The 22,769-nt window shown below is 42.6% G+C and overlaps 1 protein-coding gene across 3 annotated transcripts in view; it reads right to left on the minus strand.

Moving 5' to 3' along the window:
- Dnajc18 (DnaJ heat shock protein family (Hsp40) member C18) overlaps window positions 1-22,064 on the minus strand; it is a 33,936-nt gene extending 11,872 nt beyond the window's left edge. The window contains 5 exon segments of one of the 3 annotated variants that reach the window (NM_001013887.2): window positions 11,130-11,275; window positions 14,644-14,830; window positions 16,252-16,335; window positions 16,853-16,939; window positions 21,912-22,064. In NM_001013887.2, the coding sequence (NP_001013909.1) occupies window positions 11,130-11,275; window positions 14,644-14,747 (250 nt within the window). In that variant the 5' untranslated portion in view covers window positions 14,748-14,830; window positions 16,252-16,335; window positions 16,853-16,939; window positions 21,912-22,064. 3 annotated transcript variants of the gene reach the window in all.
- Window positions 22,065-22,769: the final 705 nt, after the last annotated feature.

The raw sequence follows: 22,769 nt of genomic DNA on the forward strand, positions 1-22,769 counted from the left end.
AAGTGGAAGTAAAAATCTCCTAAACAAAATAATCTGCAAAACTTCTGCTTGGATAAAAACAAGGGGCTCTCATTGGTTTGTGAGAAGACTTCCATATGAATATAGAGAACGTGGAGGCTGGAAAGATGGCTCAGCCACTAAAAGCTGGGCTCACAACCAAAAATATAAGAGAACGTGGGTTATCCACATGCTCCCTTAGTGACACTATGAGAACTAGATTCACAATAGAAAAGCTGTCCTCGTGATATACAGGGACTTCTTTTTTTTTTTCTTCTTTTTCTTTTTTTCTTTTTTCTTTTTTTTGGAGCTGGGGACCGAACCCAGGGCCTTGCGCTTGCTAGGCAAGCGCTCTACCACTGAGCTAAATCCCCAACCCCGGACTCTTTTTTTTTTTTTTTTTTTTAAAGATTTATTTTTACTGGGCATGGAACATACACCTTAATCCCAGCAGTCTGGAGGCAGAGACAGGCAGATCTCTGTGAATTAAAGGCCAGCCTGGTCTATATAGTAAGTTCTACATAGTAAGCCAGGACTACACATAGAGACATTTTCTCAAGCATATAAAAAAAGTATTTCCTTTTATGTGTATGGGCATTTTGCCTGAATGTATACATGTGTGCCATATGTGTACAGTGCCCACAGAGGCCTAAAGAGAGTGTCAAATCTCTTGGAGCTGGAGTTATAGACAATTGTGAGCCACTGTGTGGATGCTGGAAATTGAACCTTGGTTCTTTGCAAAAATAGTCAGTGCTCTTAAGCACTGAGCTATCCCTCCAGTCTCAAGAATAACTTAAAAGTTCCCCAGGTAATCACAAGATGGCCCAGTGGGGGGTTGGGGATTTAGCTCAGTGGTAGAGTGCTTGCCTAGCAAGCACAAGGCCCTGGGTTCGGTTCCCAGCTCCGAAAAAAAAAGAAAAAAAAAAAGATGGGGCCCAGTGGGTGAAGGCTCTTACCACCTGGCTGAAGACCCTTACCACCTGGCTGAAGACCTGAGCTCAATCCTTGGAACCCACATACTAGAAGGAGAAAGCCAATTCCTGCAAGTTGTTTTCTGGCCTTTATATCCCCCTCTCACACACAAATAAATCGACAGATTTGCAAGTCTTCTTTTTCAAAATATCAAACATACATAAAGGTTTGTAAGACTATTTTCTTCCTTCCTTCCTTCCTTCCTTCCTTCCTTTCTTTCTTTCTTTCTTTCTTTCTTTCTTTCTTTCTTTCTTTCTTTCTTTCTTTCTGTACAATGAAGATAGATAAGCTGGACCCCGTAGTACACAATTATAATGCTGGCATCCAGGAGACTGAGGTGGGAGATTTTGGAGTTCAATGCAGCCCTTGGCTAGATAATTAGACACTGTCTCAAAAACCACAAGCTAGGAATAGAGAGCTGGTTCAGCAGCAAAGAGCACACAGCTCCCCCTGACTAGAGTTACAGGCGATGATGATAAGCAAAACTGGTTCTGGGAACCAAACTGCTGTCCTCTGCAAGAGCAGCACATCTACTAACCACTGGGCTCCAACCCCTAGGAATAATGTAGGATTTGTGTATTTTATTGCGTTATGTGTATGGATGCCTGTGTGAATGTGTATGTGCTATGTGCTCATCTGACTCCCTCTGAGGCCAGAAGAGGGCACTGGATCTCCTGGGACTTGAGTTACAGTCATGAACCACATTGCAGGTGCTAGGGACTGAACCCAGGTCCTCTGCATGAGCAACAAGCGCTCTTAATTGCTAAGATAACTCTCCAGTCCCTCAAATGTGTTATAAATAAAGTACTCTTTTCCTAAAAAAAAGTTATCAGGGCATGGTAGCACTTGCCTTTAATCCCACTACTCAGGAGGCAGAGGCAGGTGATCTCTAAGTTCAAGGCCAGCCTGATCTACAGAGCAAGTTCCAGGAGAGTCAGGTGTTGAGGTTTGGTCTGTTGCTACGTATTTTAATGCTAAATTCTGTAACAGAAAGATTAAGCCTATGAATTCTCCTGCTTACAGGCTTTTGTTATGCAAACCTTGTTCCTCAATTTTAAAACTATTGGTTAAATAAAATAGGCTACAGTCAATTATTGGAGGGATTTGAAGGAAGTGGGTATGGAGTGACCTGGTAGGGAGGAGAGGAGAGGAGAGGAGAGGAGGGGAAGGGAGGGGGAGAGGAGGGGAGGGGAGGGGAGGAAACTACCATGAGGAGGGGAGATGGACCATGACCACAGGAGAAACAGCAAGTGTCTGGGTACACCAATGGGGAGGTAGCCAGGCCTGCAATTAGAAAAGTAGAGTAGGGGTTACCTCCCAGTAATTGTCAAAGTCAAATAAAATGACCATAGTCTGAGTCTCATTTATTTGTAAGGTAGTTGGGAATAAGCTTAAATTGGTTCAACTACATTTTGGCACACCATGAGACAAGTTACCTGGTAGAGAGGCAAAGCCCTCACCAAAAACATAGCTTTGAAGTTACCTCAAATCAAAAAGCATACACTGCTTGGAACCAGCCAACTGCAGCACTGGGAAAGGTGTGGCTCTCCTGAAGGCTGCATCATAGCTCAGCAGAAAAAAAGGCCAGAATTGGTTACAAATAGGAGACCGAGGACAACACCAGCTTGGTAGCACAAAAGTCACGTTTTTGTTGTTGTTGTTGTTGTTGTTGTTGTTGTTGTTGTTGTTTCTACAACCAACCCCTCTCTGAATAAAAGAATCAAAAATCAGTGCAGAATCCTACACTAAAGGGAGACCAAGACACTGAAAACCCCAGACCAGGTAGTAGGGTTGGGAGCTGGTATTTTAGGGAAAAATAGGCACATAGACCATACAACAAAGACCTTTTGGATTTTAAGACTATTTTAGATAGTTCAAAGGGATGATCTAGAGGAAATTGACATCTTGCCAGTTATAACTATTGCAATGTTAAGCTTCACTTGTATTCTAATAAGCACTTTAGTCTGCTATGTCTTTTCCAAAAACAGGGCCTTAAAAAATTCATGAGCCTAGGGGCTGGGGATTTAGCTCAGTGGTAGAGCGCTTACCTAGGAAGCGCAAGGCCCTGGGTTCGGTCCCCAGCTCCGAAAAAAAGAACCAAAAAAAAAAAAAATTCATGAGCCTTAGAAAAGGGATTAAGGATTTTCTATATTTTTGGTTGTGAGCCTAGCCTTTAACGGCTGAGCCATCTCTCCAGCCCAAGGATTTTCTAAAACAGAATGAGAACAACGTCAAAGCAGAGAGGGGAGAACACTAAACGATACAGATCTGAATGTAGAGACGTCTCTCAGACATCTGAGAGACAGGAAAAGGAGAAATATGGAAGCAGATGTTGGAAAAATTAGACATTTACAAACAAAACTGAGGACAGTAAAATATTATCTTTAGTAATATTTAAAGATAATAATAAAACATTAGAGGAGAATTTAGAGAAATTTATAAGCAGAATTGAGGGGGAGATTAAGATAATAAAGATACAAGAAAAGGTAAATAATAAAAATTGGAGAGAAGTCTTAGAAGAAATTTACAAAAGATTACACGTAGAATTATATACTAAAAAGTATATACAGGGTTGGGGATTTAGCTCAGCGGTAGAGCGCTTGCCTAGGGAGCGCAAGGCCCTGGGTTCGGTCCCCAGCTCCGAAAAAAAAATGAAAAAAAAAAAAAGTATATACTAATATAGGGGCAGCGGAAGGAAGGCCAGAACTTAAAGCGTCACTCTGTAACTAGACTGAGAAAGGGCAGTCTATTTCTGTTTATAAACCTAAAATGATTTTCCCAGCCTTGATAAGGGAATTGGAAGGGAATGAAGAAAATTCACATGGTGATCCTATGGCACAGGATTTAGAAAGGTTTAAGAAAGCAACATTGAGCTATGGCTTATAGTCACTCTATGTCGAACAGATGCTCAGTACCTGGGCCCCAGGGAATCATGCAGTTCCAAAAGACTGGCAAGATTTGATGCCAGCCATCCTAGAGCCTGGCCCTCAGTCACAAGGGCTGACATGGTACAAAGATGAGCAGCAACGAGACAGGAACAGAGCCACTGACAGTGTCAAGGATCAGTTACAGGTGAAGGCCCAGACTCTGAGTAAGGAGCACAGATTGCCCCTGAGGATGCTGTCCTGGAACAACGTCGCAGGGTAGCTTTAAATGCTTAGAACAAGGTTGAACCATGGGTGAGCCGAATCATTTAAAAGATAACCCAGGGTTCAAACAATCCTTGTACAGACTATCCACAGCTCTAGACAGAGCAATATCAGATCCGGATACCAGAAAAATCTTAACTGAATCTTTTAGCTTTGAAAATGCCAATAATGAATGCAAAAAGGCAATTAGACCATTAGGAGCAAGACCTACTCCCTTTATGAACGGATCAAAACAACTGCGGACAAATGCTCATAATCCAGTGTGGTTGGGCAAACAGTTACAAGAAAGAAAAGCAAGATAATCCATTGATGTGGCTGTCAAAGATCCAGTGAAACAATTCCTACAGATAAATCCTACAGTAGTAATGATGCTGGGAGGAAGTTTCCTGAGGCATGGAAGGATATGGTTTGTGAATGCAGCTCATCCAGGGACAAGGCGTCTCCTTAATTTCAGAAAATAAGAGGCTTCGCTCAAGGACTGACAAATCCACCATGAGCCACTCATTTCCTATGCACTAAGGAAAGATATTTCTGAACAACATAAAAATTCAAGATCTGGGGGTTGGGAATTTAGCTCAGTGGTAGAGCGCTTGCCTAGGAACCGCAAGGCCCTGGGTTCGGTCCCCAGCTCCAAAAAAAAGAACCAAAAAAAAAAAAAAAAAAAAAAAAAAAAGAAATCTGCCAAGTGGAGGATGTTGACAGATCTGAGAGCAATTAATAAAATTATTCAACCAAAGGACTCTTTACAGCCTGGAATCTCATTGCCTTCCTTGTTACTTAAGGAATGACCTATCATAGTGACTGATCTAAAGGATCACTTTTTCACAGTTCCTTTACAAGAACAACACAGAGGAAGATTTCCCTTCAGGTGCCCACATTTAACCACTCAATGCCAACCAAAAGGTACCAATGGAAAGTCCTGCCACAGGAATGTTGACTAGTACTACCTCATGCCAACAGCTATTGGAAATAATTTGTAAACAATTTTCTTAATCCATCATTCACCATTATATGGACGATATTGTGCTGGCTGATTCAAATAGAGGTACCTTAGAACAAACATTTGATGAAGCAAAAAAGTTTGCCTTATTGGAGATTACAAATTATCCCTGAAAAAAAAAATACAAAGAAGAGATCTTGTTGATTACCTAGGATATAAGATAAATCAGCAAGAAATCAGAAGAGACCAGCTAAATAGTCTTAATGATTTTCAAAAATTACTGGGAGATATTAACTGGCTTCAGCCTGCAATTGATTTGACCACTAAAGAGCTGAATAATTTATTTCAAACCTTGCAAGGGGATAAAGAATTAAATAGTCCAAGAAGACAATCAGCTGAGACTGAAAAGGAATTGGCTGATAGAAAAGCAATCACAGCAGTAGAGCGCTTGCCTAGCGAGCTCAAGGCCCTGGGTTCGGTCCCCAGCTCCGAAAAAAAAAAAAAAAAGAAAGAAAAAAAAAGAAGAAAAGCAATCACAAACTGCCCACATGGAGCGCATTAATCCAAAGATGGCTTGTGTTTAGCTATCTTGCCCTCTACTCATTTTCCACAGGAATTCTTTTTTTTTTAAGATTTATTTATTATATATAAGTACACTGTCTTCAAACACACTAGAAGAGGGCGTCAGATCTCATTACAGATGGTTGTGAGCCACCATGTGGTTGCTGGGATTTGAACTCAGGACCTCTGGAAGAGCAATCAGTGCTCTTAGCCACTGAGCCATCTCTCCAGCCCTCACAGGAATTCTTATGCAGAGGAAAGATTATATCTTAGAAATGATATTTTTAGCACACATCCAGAGTAAAAAATTAAAGACCTATATAGAAAAGTCTCTGAATTGATTCTAAAAGGAAAAAATTATACATCATCAATTAGCTGGAATAGATCCATCTGAAATTGTGGTGCCTTCTACTAATGTTGAGATTGCCTTGTTACGACAGAAAATAAATATTGGCAAAGAGCTTGCAGCAATTGTTTTGGGAAAAATTAACAATAAATACCCCCAAAGCAAGCAACTTTGGTTTCTAAAAAGAACTAATTCGATTCTCCCTTGGATAATAACAGGGGGACCAATTTCTGGAGCGCCTACATTTTTACTGATGTACATAAATCAGGAAAGGCAGAATATAAGTCAGAAAGCTTAAGTAAGGTGGTTGAGAGTCCTTACAATTCAATTAAAAAATCAGAGTTACATGCAATTTTTATGATGTTATTAGATTTTCAAGAATCTCTTAATAGTAACTAACATTCAATATGCAGAAAGGGTTGTTTTGCATAAAGAAACTACTGAACTTACTGTTTATTCAATTACAACAAATGATCAGAAATAGAAATCATCCATACACACACATCAGATCTCATATGGGCCTACCAAGCCCTCTGGCACACGTTAATGATGAAGTTGATCAGCTACTGAGAGAAGTGTGCTAGAGGCTTCAGACTTCATAAAAAACACCGTGGTAACAGCAAAGGTTTAAAAAGGAGCTTTATCACTTGGCAACAAAGCAAGGAAATTGTAAAGACATTCCTACTTGTTCTGTATCTAACCAAACTCCATTACCTATAAGGAGTAACCCTAAAGGCACCCAAGGAAGTGAAATTTGGCAAATGGATGTTTCATTTTATAGAGTTTGGCAAACTGAAATGTGTGCACCATACTATACACACATATTGAGGATTTCAATGTGTGCACCATACTATACACACATATTCAGGATTTCAATGGGCAACTGCACTGACTTCTGAAAAGGCTGATTCTGTAATTACACATTAACTAGAAATTATGTCCATTATGGGAATACCTAGACAAATGATGACTGAGAATGTTCTAGCATATGTCTGTAATAAAATGAAATGACTTTTTACATATTATGATATAAAACATATTACAGGTATAACACACAGTCCTACAGGACCAACAATCACAGAGGCATCCAATTATACCTTAAAGAGATGCTTAACAAGCAAAAAGGGGTAACAAAGACCCCAGAGAGAGACTGCATACTGCTTTATTAAGTTTAAAATTTTTGAATGCAGGCAAGTAAAAACCTACAGCTGCTAAAAGACACTGGAGTACAGGAAAAACAAACAAACAAAACATCTGAATTAAACCAGCCTGTTTATTTTAAAGATGTCTTAACTAATCTCAAAATGGAAAACAGGAAATGTGGTATGCTGGGGGAGAGAGGTTATGCCTACATTTCCACAGAAAAAGAAAAGCTATGGGTTCCTTCCAAATTAATAAAAATCAGACATGGCAGGGGAAAACCTCCTGAAGATCTCAATTACAGACAAGAAGAAAATCAAAAAGACCAAACAAACCAGTAATGTACAATGTTAAAACAACTCTGAAAGTGACTGGGACATAAATATGTATGTCTCCAGCCAGAACTTCAGCTACGTGGCCAATACGTCTTGTTGGTTACAAAATTCTCATACTTACTATATATCATTCTTTTGTGCTGCATGAATGGAGATGCATGTTGTGGTTTGATTATATGACCAGACTCACTTCTGACAAAAGACAGAGAGCAGGAGATCATCCTTAACTCATCTGTGCATGGTGCACATTCCACACAGATGCCTTTAGAGAGCTATATATTGCTCACAGGCTTTGTCTTTGCAGAATGGAAGACCAAGAGGGCAGCCCTGACAGAATTCACCCTTGAGGATGCTGAGATACTGAGACCTGCTAGACCAGCTCCCTGCTTGATCCTACCTTAACTGCATCAAAGCTGTTTCCTGTAAAGACTTGCTTCTGCAACATTTTCAGAATGCTAGCTCACGCAGTCCAACCTTTCAGATTGTTCTAATCAAGACTTCATTTAAGCCTGCACTTTCTCAGCTTACAGAGACTGGACAAGAAATGTTATGCTAGCTTTGTTAAGACTAACCACTTTTTAATTTCCTTGCCCCCCCAAAAAAGGAATTCTTTGCCCCAATTCAACAGGAAGAAATTATTATTTTTTTTTTTTGGTTCTATTTTTCGGAGCTGGGGACCGAACCCAGGGCCTTGCGCTTCCTAGGCAAGCGCTCTACCACTGAGCTAAATCCCCAACCCCTACAGGAAGAAATTATAATAAGGCTGTTGTCATCTTAGTCCCTTAAGTTGGGGTGAATGGTTTTGGATATTTTATGGATAATAGATAAGTTGCCAATTTGGGGAATGATTTATGAATGACTATAGTCTTGAGTGGGGAGGAAACAAAATAGGGGATATAGATTCAGGAATTTCTATTCTGCTTCCTTTTCTTCCCCTATCCTTCTTTCTTCTTTAAGTAAGGGAAAGGGGAGAGGGGGATATAGATATAAGAAATTAGACAGACGTAGATAATTAAATCTACTCTTAAACCAAAACACATTTTTAGCTATAATCTTACATTGGTAGAGGATCTTGTATATTGATACAAAAAAGAAGGTTATATTTTGTTACATTGGTACAGAATTTTGTATATTGAGACAGGTTTGAGGTTTTCATTGGTATAAATCTCTGTATATTGATACAAAATTTAAGATTAATTTTGTTACAACATAATATATGGATGTTTCAACTCTTAGATACGCATTGTGCCTACGCAACTCATTTAAAAATACAAGGTTTAGGGGTTGGGGATTTAGCTCAGCGGTAGAACGCTTGCCTAGGAAGCGCAAGGCCCTGGGTTCAGTCCCCAGCTCCAAAAAAAAGAACCAAAAAAAAAAAAAATACAAGGTTTAGTCCCAGTCTGTTTAATAGCTGCTATTACAAACTGCTTGGGATAATTAAGTAATACTAGTCTGGATTATTACAAAAGATATATCCCAGGTTAAACAAACAATAGGTAGCTGGAGACAGGCAGTGTTACCTAGTTTGGATGTGCTATAATTAGACAGATGGTCTTCAAAAATCTCAAAAACCCCCAAACTATGGCATTTAAAGATGCTTTTATGAATTTAAGGCTTTTATGACATTGAAACATGTCAGCCCCTGGCAGTTTCACATTCAACTTGGAAGAAGACGATGAACACCAACAACCTCCATTGGAATTGCTCAACTGTGGCAAGCTAGACACTGGACAGAGAGAGCGGCCTAACTAACCGTAGACAGAACACTGTACAGGAAGAGAAGCAGACGCAGGCAAGTCGACTGCCAAGCTCTGCCAAGACAGAGTAAGGTAAGCAAGTCCTTCATAATTCCTGCTTCACAAAAGGTCTGTCAGATATCCTGGGCAGAAGGCTGAAGACGATACCCCAATGTTGTAGAGAATGCTGGGGACTGTCCAGGCTGCACTCAGGTAATGTTTATTTCCTTCTCAGGTCTCTGATGGGGCTGAAGACTAAATAGTCATAGTTGTACAATAAGCTTAAGTTGTTTAGGATTCAAAAAGAAGGTAATTTTAGGATTGTAATTCAACTTATAATTGAAATTGATTTAGATATAGAACTCTAACTAACCAGGATAGGAGAGATAATAGAATATTTTCTCCTGAGTTGCTAGACATGAACAGACTGTATATTTAAATGTAACTCTTACCTAATCATTTTCATAATTTCACAATTGTCCCTATTGTATATTGTTTATTATTTTAAGAGAAAAAAGCCTTTTATTTAGATTAAAAAAAGGGAAACGTTGGGGTTTGATCTGTTGCTACATATTGTAATGCTTAATTCTGTACCAGAAGGTCTAGGTCTATGAGTGAATTCTCATGTTTACAAGATTTTGTTGTATAAACCTTGTTCTTAATTTTAAAACTATTGGTTAACTAAGATTGGATACAGCCAATTACTGAAGAGATTATAGAGATAGGTGGGACCTGGTGGAGGGATGGAAATATGAGAGAGAAGGGGGGAGGGGAAGGAGAGGAAGAGGGTGAGGGAGAGGGACCAGGAAGAATGAGAGCAGAGGAGGAAGCAGCCATGAGAAGGGATGCGCCATGATCACATGGCCAGGGGAAACAGCAAGTATTTGGGGTACGCTGCTGAGGAGGTAGCCAAGCCAGCAGTTAGAAAAATAAATTGGGGGTTACCTCCCAACAATTATCAAAACCAAGGAAAATAACCATAGTCTGAGTCTCATTCATGTGTAAGCTATTTGGGGGATGAGCTTGAATTGGTTGAATTGCAACTAGAGCTATATAATGAGACCCGATCTCAAAAAGAAAAAAGAGAGATGGAGGGAGTAAGGGAGAAAGAATGTTAAATGATGTCCTTGCAAGCATTGACCTGAGTCAGGCTCTGTGGAGGCACAAGCTTATAATCCAGCCTGGCAACGCAGATGCTTTGGGGTCCTCCAAATCCTACTTGAAGGCCAGTGAGAGGCCTTGATTCAAAAATAAAGGTGGGTAGCATCTGAAAAACAGCACCTGAGTCTATCTTCTGACCTCTAAATACATGTGGACATGCACATAAGCACAACACACACATACATGCACACACACATGCACACACACACGCAGACATGTACATGCACACACACAGACATGTACACACTGCGATGCACACACACAAACATGCACACGCACACACATACACACACATACACAGACATGCACATGCACACACATACACACACACACATGCGTGCACACAGACATGCACAGACATGCACACATGAGCGTTTAAAAATTTAGGCTTGGTGGTGCACATCTGTATTTCCATCATTTGAAAGGCAGAAGCAGGAGGATATCTACAGGGATACATGATAAAATTCCGTGTCAAACAAAACAAAGCAAAAGTATATGTCAAGGAAAAATAACTTGCTTATAACCTAGGAAGCCATGTGCAGGGAAGACTAAAAGTAATTTACTCCTGGGCCTTCAAGATAGCTCAGAGGGTAGAAGGTATTAGCTGTTTAAGTCTGATGACCTTGACTTTGAGTCCTGGGACCCACAGTGTAGAAGTAGAAAAATGATTCTCAAAGGCTGTTCTTAGACCTCCATGTATGTGCTGATTTCTAAGATAAATAAATTAAAATTAAAAACAATTTGCTACCACTGACATTACGAGGCCAGATGGGCATGGGTTCAAGGTCAAACCTTTGAAGGCATCTGTTGCTCCAGGAGCACAGTTCTTGTCGGGGTGAAACTTCAGGGCGAGTTTCTTGTATGCTTTCTTAAGCTCTTCATCGCTGGCATTGTGAGAAACACCCAGAATGTCATAGTAATTTCTGCACTTCTTGATTCTTAAAAAAAATTAAATACATATTTTTTAAAATACAGAAGCTCTATTTGTACAACTGACTGCCAAGCAATATATCCATGCAACCTGTGAGCACCTAAGAGGAATCAGTGAGCCAAGCAGGAAATATTCCCATCTTCCTACCCAGATTTCAGTGCTTTGTGCAGCTCCTCCCTCCGGTGTGCTCTTCCCTCCCTCCTCTTTTCACAGAAGGGAGCAAAGGAAGCATGTTCACCCTGACTGCAAAGTTCAGGCTAAGATCCTGAAACTTAATTCAAGAACTGCAGCGCTGGAACCAGCTAGCTATCTTGTTTTCTAGTAGCAGCATCTAGCAGCCGCTCGTCTCCAGCTCACTGTGTAGCTAAGGCTGGTCTCTAAGTCTTAGTCCCCGTGCCCCACAGGTTGATATAATGGGTGTGCACGCTCTCACGTCTGCCCTTAAGGCTATTTTTCAGAATTGTGTGTACAGTTTTCTCCTCAGGGAAAAGGGATGTAGGGGTGGTTCTGATGCTAATGTCCTGTTCCCCGATTGGTTCTTGATCTGTCAATAAAGAAAGCCATAGGCCAATTGCTGGGTGAAAGGTACAGGCAGGACTTCCAGATCCCTGGAGAAGGGATAACCCAAGGAAGGAGAGGGAGAGTTTCACCATGCTTCTGATGGAGGGTTGAAGAGTCATGTGAGATCTCAAAACGGGCTCCTAAAGGCAGGTGTCTAGAAGCAGCTAGATGGGAGTAGCCACTAAAGTTAGGGCAGGTGGGAGGAGCAGAGCTAAGAGTAATGACAAGGGCGAGCTTTTCCTGGTGGGAGATAGTAATGCCCAGCAACTGTGCCAAGAAGGCAAGTTGAAAATGAGCAACTCTGTGTGTGTGTGTGTGTGTGTGTGTGTGTGTGTGTGTGTGTGTGTGTACGCCTTTCATCAGTGGATTCAAGGGAAGCTAGGCTGGGGCTTGTAGTGCAGCCCATTCCCGGAGCATAGGTAGGGTAGCAAAAAGCTACATGCAACCACAGGAAGGAGTTTTGCTTGTTTGTTTTGAGATGGGGTCTCTCTATGTAGTTCTGGCTGTCTTAGAACTTTCTGTGGTTGCCTCCAACTCACCAAGATCAGCCTACTTCACTTCTAGCTCGTTCCCAGGTTCTGGGACTAAAGGCATATACTAAAGGCATCGTGCTTGCTCTTTTTTTTTTTTTTTTTTTTTTTTTTGTTAAGATAGAATCTCATGTAGTCCAGGTTGGGTTTCAACTCTCCAAGTAGCAGAGAATGACTTCTTGAGTATCTGTGTGTATGTCTGTGTATTCCTATATGCTTGTATGTCTGTATATTTGTTTGTATATATATATATATATATATATATATATATATATATATATATATATATATATATATATATATATATATGTATATATATATGCTTGTATGTGTGTGTTTGTGTGCATGTTTGTATGTTTATATGTATGCATGTTCGTATGTATGAATGTATAAAGACCAGGGACCAAATCAGATGTTTCCTTCCCGGTTTTCATTTTATTTTTTTTTAAATTACATTTTCTTTCCTTCTCTCTGTCACTCTTTTATCTCCTTTTGAGCCCTAGCTGTCCTGGAGCTCACTGAGATCCGCCCGCCCCTGCTTCCTGAGTGAGCTAAGCGTCTCTCCCCACACCTGCCTGAACTGAGACCATAAGGCTAGGGTCCTTTCCTGTGAACGTTCAGTTGTCTAGTCAGCATCTGTAGAGGATGTTCTCTCCTCCATTAAAACGTCTAGGCACCTCGTCGATGACTCATGGACTGGAGCCAGGCCTGCTGGCTCGTCCCACCTAGCATTCCTAGTATTTGATAGGCTGAGGCAAGAGAGTCACTAGGAGTTTGGAACTTACAGAGCTAAGCCTTGTCTGAAAACAACAATAAAAACCAAGGGCCCATAAACATAAGGGTTATTCCTCAGCCCAGTCCACTGAGCTACATGTCCATCCTTAAATGTGTCTGATGGTCTTCATTGTTATGGTTTTGAAGTAAGTTTAAAATTTAAGCCATGAGCTGGTGGCACATGCCTTTAATGCCAGCACTCAGGAGGCAGAGGCAGGGGGATGTCCGTGAGTCCATCCTGGCCTACAGAGTTACTTCCAGGATAGCCAGGGTTACACAGAGAAATCCTGTCTCAAGAAAAAAAAATTAAAGCACTACTTCTCCAACTTTGTTCTCTTTCAGACACTGTTGGGGTCGTTCTGGATCCCATCCATCTCCAGATGATTTTCCTCGCTTCTATTTATTTGTTTGCTTTTGGAACAGACATTCCCAGGGCAGGGTGGTGCGTGCCTTGAATCCCAGCACACAGATGACCCTGCCTCAAACAATCCAACAACAACAAAGAGAGAGGGTCTTTCACTCTATAGCTCTTGTGGTCCTGGAACTTGTCATGCAGGCCAGGCTGGTCTTGAACTCATGGTCCCAGCACCCACATCAGGTGACTTACAGCTGTCTATAATTCTATCTCCAGAGGATCTGACATCCTCTTCAAGTCTCCATGGGCACCTGCACTCACGCGCTCACGCCCACAAACAGATACATAAAAATGAAATATTAATAATGATAACAGGGGCTGTGCCCTCTTCTCTTTTCAGCCCTGATTTTGTGTAGGTCTGTGTGTTGAGAGCACAGACCTCACTAGATAGCTCTGGCTAGCAGGGAAGTTGCCGGTTCCCTGGATCCAGAGAGCTGGGCCACAGGTTTTCACAAGCAGGAGTGCCTTCGTCATTGGAATACTGTTTTTCTCTTCCTGGGTAGTATAGTAAAAAGTATCAATTGTGTTAGCATTTTAAGATTCAACTTATGATTGTATTGCTTTTTGTCTATCATTTTCCTACCCTCTACTTCATTTATATGTACTCACTGTATTTCTTTTATCCTTCTTACGGAAGGGTTTTTGTTGTTTGTTTTTTGTCAAGGGTCTCAAACCTCACATGTTCCTGCTTCAGCTTGAGCTCTGTGACAGCAGGCGTATGCCACCATACCAACCTCCTAGTTTCTTTTATTTTCTTTTCCTTGTTTGGTTTTAGTGTTGATTTTTCTAGACAGGGTTTCTCTGTGTATCCTTCCAAAGGACATGGGTTCTATTCCCAGCACCCAAATGGAGGCTCAAAACTGCCTGCATGCAACTCCAGTTTCAGTGTCCAAAGCCACCTCTTCCAGCCTCTGAGGGCACTGCACACACATGGTACACAGGCACACTCACAGGGAAAACATTCACACATGTAAAATAATAAACCAACCTAAAGAAAACTGGTGAAGACATAGGTCAGTAGTTACACAGCCCATGCTAAGGCAGACCTTCTGAGCACTTTATGTAAAATCCCTATTTACCCTGCTACGGGCTTACCTTTGTACCCCACGTAGCTGTTCTTCTGTGTAAGTGGCGTTCCCATCTCCCTGCCGGGTCTGACTCCACTCGTTCTCAGACTTTTTTTCCTTTTGTGCCTTCATGCAGTTACAGCAACCACAGGGATCATGGCTGTCAGGTTGCTTGTCTTCTGGGTATTTGTTTCTTCTAATTGCATCAATGTAAGCTGCAAAGCAATCCCCACACCAACCTCTGGTTCAAATCAACGTTAGGCTTTGCTTTGCTTTTCTCCGAGACAAGGCTCTACTATGTACCTTTTGCTGGCCTCAAATTCATGAACCTCTGCTCCTCTAGCATTGGGATTACAAGCATATATATGCACTTAAGGCCACCTCCACAAGCTCACTATTTGGCTGAACGCTCTGGGAGGCAGCTTACAGATAAAAGCAAAGGTGTCTTTAGACGAGTAAAGACATCGTGGGGACCTCAAACCTCTACTCACAACTCCACAAACTTCTTCCCATGCCAGAAACATAAAGCCTTTTTTTTTTTTTTTTTTTTTTGCCATACTTACAATGCTCATTCAACAAATTCTCTTCACTTACAGAAAAAAGCCTTGGGAGACATCTCTACCCATTACTGCAGGGCACAGAGAGGCCCATTTCTTTGTACTCCATGGTCAGAGGTGGCACTGCTCATATATATCCTAAAACTTTAAAGCATAGACAGACCCTGTCTCAAAAAGCATATCAAAACAAGCAAAAAGAATGGAGTAGTTTAGTTGTTTTGAACTAGCATTTGGAGGGGCTGGAGAGATAGCTCAGCAGTTAAAGAGTGTGACTACTGCTCTTCTAAGAACCTGAATTTGGAGGCTGGAGAGATGGCTCAGTGGTTAAGAGCACTGACTGCTCTCCCAGAGGTTCTGAGTTCAATTCCTAGCAACCACATGGTGGCTCACAACCATCTGTAATGAGATCTGATGCCCTCGTCTGGTGTCTTCTGAAGACAGCTATAGTGTACTTATATACATAAAATAAATAGATCTTAAAAAAAAAAAAGAACCAGAATTTGGCTTCCAGCACCCACGTGGCAGCTCAAACCTCTTGTAACTCCAGCTGTAGGTGGATGTGATGCCTTTGGCCTCTGAAGGCACCTGAATTCACATGCACATAGTCTTCCCTGCTACACACACACAATTAAAGATAAAATCAGCCTTTTTTAAAATTAAATAAACGAATACATGTAGAACTGATATGAACCAAGACACTAGGGTAGACATATCAGGTGTTGTATGGGTGAGACCAACTCCTGCCCACAAAAAAAGGTTATAGTTTAGCACAGAACGATTCAGTAAGTCCTAACATCTACAGAATGTACAGAGCAAGCCAGTGAGGACAGGGTACTCTTGTCTTCTTCTTTGAGGACCTGAAAAGGCTTTAAGAACTCTTTCTCCCTATTCAAGATCCTTCTGTGACACTCCCTCGACACCCTTCCTTTAAGGCACCCTGGCTAACTCCAAGGCTTCCTTCATGTCTTTGTGTGTAACGTTTTCTCCACAAAGCTTCTCTTGACACCCAGCCTGTGTTGGATACCTTGTCGGTGTGCAACCCAAACCCCCAACCTTGCTGTGGTAACCCAGGAACTTACTGGCCGTGTTTTGTAAAAGGCTGTTAACCGGTCAAACTCTTGACAGTTCTGTGAGCTCAGGGACCCGCGTCTGTCAAATTCCCCCTGCAGAATCAGCATAATGCAGGATACATGATAGGTATTGTGATCAAAACTTTTTTGCCTGACCGTAGGATGGAAAAGGACAGACAGCCTACTGACCCTGATGAGGCCTGAAGGGACACGATCAAATGGGGACGGAGAATCAGGTAGCTAACCTGGAGGAGTCATCCATTAAGAGGCAGGTAAGCTACAGAACTCAGCATCCTAAGAGCCCTCGAGTCACTCACAGGAGGTCAACACTGGCCGAGCAGCCCCGGGCCTGGAAAGGACAGGGTTGGGGGTCCGGAGGCAACTAGTCGCAGCCAGTGACTGAGCTCAGGGATAGAGCCTCCGGCCAGAGCCAGCGTTCCCGGCCTCTGCCCTCGGCCGTCCTCCACCGCTATGTGAATCCTACCCAGGCTTAGCATCTTCCCATAAGCCTCCATCTGGTTCAGGATCTCCGCCTTAAGCTCCGAAAAGCCGCATCCCTGATCTCTCCGGAACGCTGCCTTGTCCCACCCTCCAGTCCGGGACCAAGTACCTTGGGTCCAGCGCTCCCCGCTGCCCAGAGTGGCCGCCATATCGGTTTTCTGTCAGCAAGTCGACTGAGCCTCTCAAGTCCCGGAGGCTGAAAGAGAAGGGGCGCGGAGCGCAGGGCACGCTGGTCATTGTAGTTTAGTACGGGTGGGCTGCGCGACTACAAGTCCCGGCGGGGCCCGCGCCGACATACTCTGAGCCGCCGAGGTGTAAAGGTTGGACCCACAGAGCAAGGCATTGGCTGGTTTCTGCTTGGCTACTGGCTCTGACTCAGACTCATCTGTAGCTGAAGTTGGTTACTTCTGTCCTGCCTGATCCTGAGAACATACAAAAGTCCTACGGGGCAACACCTTTGCACACTGAAGGACAACTGGTGACCGCTTACATCCACAAGAATGTCCCTCTTAAATGTCCTATTCTGTGAAACTCTATGCTAGGCCCTGGAGATAGAAAAATGGTCTGGGGAAGGCTAAACTCAACTCTGGGAAGTTTAATGGCCGCAAAAAAAACTAAAAGTAGAGTGATTTTAATGTAGTTAGACAGTAGTTCCTCCCATTCGAGCTCCTCAGGCATCAGAGAGACTGTAATGGGGAGAGTGGGAGGGCAGGTTTGGGAATTACCCTCAGGACTTTGCCATTACTTGTTCTTAATTCATCCCCATCTACTCATGAGCCTCTGAGGGATTTCTTTCTCAGCCCCGTCCTTTCTCTGGCCCGTTTTCTTTTCTAAGAAGTTTGGAAAGAGGAAACGAGGCATTTCCTAGTGTTCCTCACCCTGTTTTCTGTGGAGTCTAGCAAAGAATCAAAGGTACTCTTTCCCGGGGAACCGCGGGCCTCCTCACTCCCTTGCTCATCCACAGAGGATTACCAAAACCCAGTCTACTCACCAAGCTAAAGATCAGGTCTACAAAAGGGCAAAATGATCATGACTTCAGAAAGTCATCTGGGGAAAAATGTACCTGGAATTCACTTGGATTTTATTCAAGAAAACCAAATCAATTATGCTGTCAAACATCTACCTAGGCTGTTGGGAAGCTAGGGTGAACAGTGAACCCAAACAGAAGGGTAAGAGCCCCAAATGACAAGTGTGGCTGTAGCGCGTCCCTGGCATGCTGACTTCGTGACCACTTGGAGTGCCAGGAGAACAAGGACTGTAAGTGGGAAAAGCTCAGAGTTAGATAAAGCCTTTAGTCGGGGGTTTCTCACAGATCATCGTGTGGCCCTGAGCTATCCCTTTCTCCTGCTTTGACCTCAGTCTTCCGTAAGCTGAGAAGGTTAGAGCTGATTGGTAACTACTAAGTTGAAGCATCCTTAAGGATAATGCGGGGCTGCCTCTGGGACCTTCTGTGAGGAGCTGGAAGGGGAAGGAAGACACCACAGGGAAGACTGTATTGTCATTCTCTAATCAAAACAGTTCTGTTTCATATTTTGTGTTTAAAAAGCATGCATTTGAGGGCTGGATAGATGGCTCGCCAGTTAAAAGCATGGCTGCTCTTCCAGAGGTTCTGAGTTCAATTCCTAGCAACCATCTGTAATGGGATCTGCTGCCCACTTCTGTTTGATGTCCTCTTCTGTCATACATGCAAATAGAGCGCTCATATACATAAAATATGTAAGTAAACAAATCTTTAAAAAGGTTTTTTAAAGGCATATATTTGAAAAAATACCGGCCCCCCAAAAAAGTAGAAAAAACAAAATAACAATAGGAACCTGAGCTATGGTAGTACATACCCTTAATCCCAGCACTCAGTAGGCAGAGGCGGGCGCATCTCTATGAGTTCAAGGTCAGCCTGGTCTACAGAACAAGTTCCAGGGCGGTCTCAGCTATACAGAGAAACCACATCTACAATGCAAAGTGAAACAAAACAAAACAAAACCTACGAAATTAATTGACCCTTAAAGGCTGTGTCATTTGTAATATCAATTACAAACAGAGCAAGTAATGATGACATTGTACCCTAAACTATAACTATAAAGAACATGGCAACCATGTAGATATTTGATCATCGTCATCTGATTTAGGAGAGGGAACAACATAATGGGTAAGACATTAGCCTAGCATTGTTGACTTATAAAGTATTTAGCACTCCGAAATTAAATAAATACTAGCCAGTACCATGGACAAGCGTGGCAGAACAAAAGCTATTCCTTTGTGATTTGACATTGTAAATTAGTAGTGTGTAGTCTATATTAGACATGCCATAAAGTCTCCAATACGTCTAGCTAGATCTGCATATCTGGCAATCATTATTACTACAAATAGGAAAAAAAGAAATAGGAAGCCAATTCCCCCTGTGTCCCACACCTCCGACTATTAAAACTAACGACCTTTCCCACTTCTGTTTCAGAAAGCTCAAAGGACAAGCCAGGCATAGTGATGCACACTTGAATCTTAGTACCAGAAAGGAAACAGGAGTTCAAGTCCAGTAGACAGGAGACCTTGCCTCAAAAATGAGAATGCCAGATGTGGAACTACGTGTCTGTAGTATCGGGGACTGAAGCAGGAGGATCCTAGTTTGAGGCTAGCCTGAGATCCAGAATGAGACCTCGTCTCAAACAAAAATGTATGGCAATGTGAATTGGTATGGGAAGGCCCGTGCCAATGACCGAGTGGGTTATACTCATCCAAACCATGAGATAAGCTGGAGGCCAGCTCATATAGTCAGGTAATAGTGTGATGATGGAAGACAGGATCTGATCAGGAGAGATGGCTCCGTGATTAAGAAGACAGAAGCCGGGCCGGAGAGTTGGCTCAGTGGTTAAGAGCACTGACTGCTCTTCCAGAGGTCCTGAGTTCAATTCCCAGCAACCACATGGTGGCTCACAACCATCTGTAATGGGATCTGATGCCCTCTTCTGATGTGTCTGAAGACAGCTACAGTGTACTTATATATAATAAATAAATAAATCTTTTTTAAAAAAAAAGAAGAAGAAGAAGACAGAAGCCTGGGTCCTGAAGGATCCCCTAGTGCTCTGTGGCCTGATCAGGAGCATGCATCAGATGGTTGTACATGAAAGGTTTTCTGCTATGGGGATTGTAGAAATGGCAAGCTGAGATAGGGTACGGCCTTGGGCTCCAGGCCAGGGGGTAAGGTCTACAGTAATCACAGATGTCTGAGCACCATCAACTCAGAAGTATCTATGTGAGTGTGGAAGTGCTAGATGAAGAAGTACAGTAAATTGTGAAATCACTTGGAATCAAAGTCTAGGTTTGAGTGTGTTGGGCAAAACTGGAAAACTGAGGCTTCCCAAGGAGCCTTCTCTCCCCATTCTCTGCAACCTCCCAGTAAAAGAAAGAAGGGGGTGGTGGTGGCATTGCACCCCTCAGGCAATTGCATGAAAATGTACCCACTGACTCCTTTATACCTTCACTGACATTTCTGGATTTGTCTGTATCACTTGGATAAACTTAGGGCTCCAAACCCCAACACAGAACACTTCTGTGCCAGTTGCTGCTTATATGCACCAAATGCACAGAAATCATTACTGCCCACCAACATCCATGTTTGTATGAAGTTTGAGCCAAGGGAAAGCAAGCAGCAGCAAGGATAAAGGCTGTCCTGGAGGTGGGCTGCAGAAGTGTCTCTCTGCCCAGAAGCTTGGACTACTGCTCTTACAGGGTCAGTTCCCAGCTACAGATCAGGCACAACTACCTGTGCCTTCAGTTCCAGGACATCCCACATCCTCTTCGGGCTTCACAGGCACATGCATTCATATACACAACCCCGCACACATACCATACAACTAAAATATGAAAATAGCAGAACTTCTTAGAGGGAATACGGGAGAATTGGGATCTCCAAGCCAGTTCTTGGGAAGGAAATAGGTACAAAAGTTGCAGGAAGGGGGTTGGGGATTTAGCTCAATGGTAGAGTGCTTGCCTAGCAAGCGCAAGGCCCTGGGTTCGGTCCTCAGCTCCAAAAAAAGGAAAAAAAAGTTGCAGGAAGGAGGACATATCCAAAAACCCAAGAAAAATTTCACACACACAAAAGGACAAATGCCCACAAATCCAGGCAACTGGCAATTGGGACCACAAGGTTTTTGGCAGATTTACATAGAATTTAGTGGGACTAGCCTGGCTTTAAGCAATTATGTGCCAGAGTTAAGAGCAAGGGAGCCTGAAACCAATATTCTACCAGGTTTTTTTTTGGTTCTTTTTTTTCGGAGCTGGGGACCGAACCCAGGGCCTTGTGCTTCCTAGGCAAGCGCTCTACCACTGAGCTAAACCCCCAATCCCTATTCTATCAATTTTAGCCATGTCAAAAAATATTTGGGGCTGGCAAAATGACTCAGTGGTTAAGAGCGCTGACTGCTCTTCCAGAGGTCCTGAGTTCAATTCCCAGCACCCACATGGTGGCTCACAACCATCTGTAATGAGATCTGATGCCCTCTTCTGGTGTGTCTAAGACAGCTACAGTGTACTCATATATATTAAATAAATAAATCTTTAAAAAAAACTTGTTGGTAGAAATATTGATGTGAGGTTTGCCCTATCCAGGTCTGAAAAAAAAAGATCCTGGGTAAATTTTCCTTGTTTTACTTGGGGTCTGTGTACCACCTGAGCTAGTGGTGTGTTTCTTACTTTCCCATAGGCTAAGCAAAGAAATATGAGGATGTTCTATAACACACACACACACACACACACACACACACACACACACAGCTAATTTCCTGATTTGTGTAGTCTTGTATAAGAAAAGGGAGGAAGTTGTCTTATAAATGGTCACCATCCTGTTGTCTAGACTTCAAGGAAGAGATGTAGGCTTAGGGAAGGTACAGGAGCAGCAGAGGGCTGCACTCGGATTTCCTGTCAGAGATGGACTCTTGTTTTAACATACAAAGTAGGAACCTACCAAAGACCCCCCAAAAACATAGTTTGCTGAGCACGGGATCTAGCATTAAATGAGGTCATCCTAGACCCATCCCCAGAGTGTCATTATTTAGCAACGGGATCATTCTCTTGGCTAGCGTAGTGCTGCAGTATCAGCAGCAGGGTGAGGGAGAGCCTTGCCATCTCAAAGAGATTAATACTGGTTTATTTCTCCACCTCCCATATATAAATACCTTATGACTAACAGCTCACATCTGCAGTACATTGTCCAGAGTCAGGAGAAAATCTGTGGCTTTGTGTTGAAGTCATATGAGTTAGTCAGAGTGAAATCCACCCATGCCCTTGACCTAATTAGTTCAGTACACTAAGCAGCTGAACTGAGTCCCATGGCAGAACGATAACAGTTCTAACAGAATCCAAGACTTCTAGACATTGTTAAGTCACACGGAACTTTCCATGCCAACAATGACTTACTGTAACTGGATATAGTAAATGGTGCCTTTGGAAGTACGGTTTAAATAAAGTACATCTAAAGTAGGAAAAATACTGTCGCATGGGGCCAGAGATGACTCAGAGGGTAAAAGTATGCGCCATGTAAGCTTGAGGAAGAATTTGGGGACACCTGTACCCATGTAAAATCTGGGTGGGCTTGGGGGCCTGCCTGTGATCCCAGCGTCAGGGAAGGAGACAGGTGTTTTCCTGGGTTGACTAAGCTAGCCAGACCAAGAAGCACTGGGTCCAAGTGAGAGCCCATGCCGGAATGCATGGGGGGAGGTGATGAAGAAGACCAGGCCTGTCAACGCCTGGCCTCCACATGCAAATGCACGAATGTGTATTCCCACTCACAAACACGTGTGTGCCCACACCCAAGTAAATACACATAGCATGGGGGCTGGAGAGATGGCTCAGCGGTTAAGAGCACTGACTGCTCTTCCAATAGGCCCTGAGTTCAATTCCCAGCAACCACATGGTGGCTCACAACCATCTGTAATAAGATCTGATGCCTCTTCTGGTGTGTCTGAAGACAAGCTACAGTGTGCTCATATATAATAAATTAATTAATTAATTAAAAAATACACATAGCACACATA

Source organism: Rattus norvegicus, chromosome 18, assembly GCF_021556685.1.
Source record: "Rattus norvegicus strain SHRSP/BbbUtx chromosome 18, alternate assembly SHRSP_T2T, whole genome shotgun sequence".
Lineage (NCBI taxonomy): Eukaryota > Metazoa > Chordata > Mammalia > Rodentia > Muridae > Rattus > Rattus norvegicus.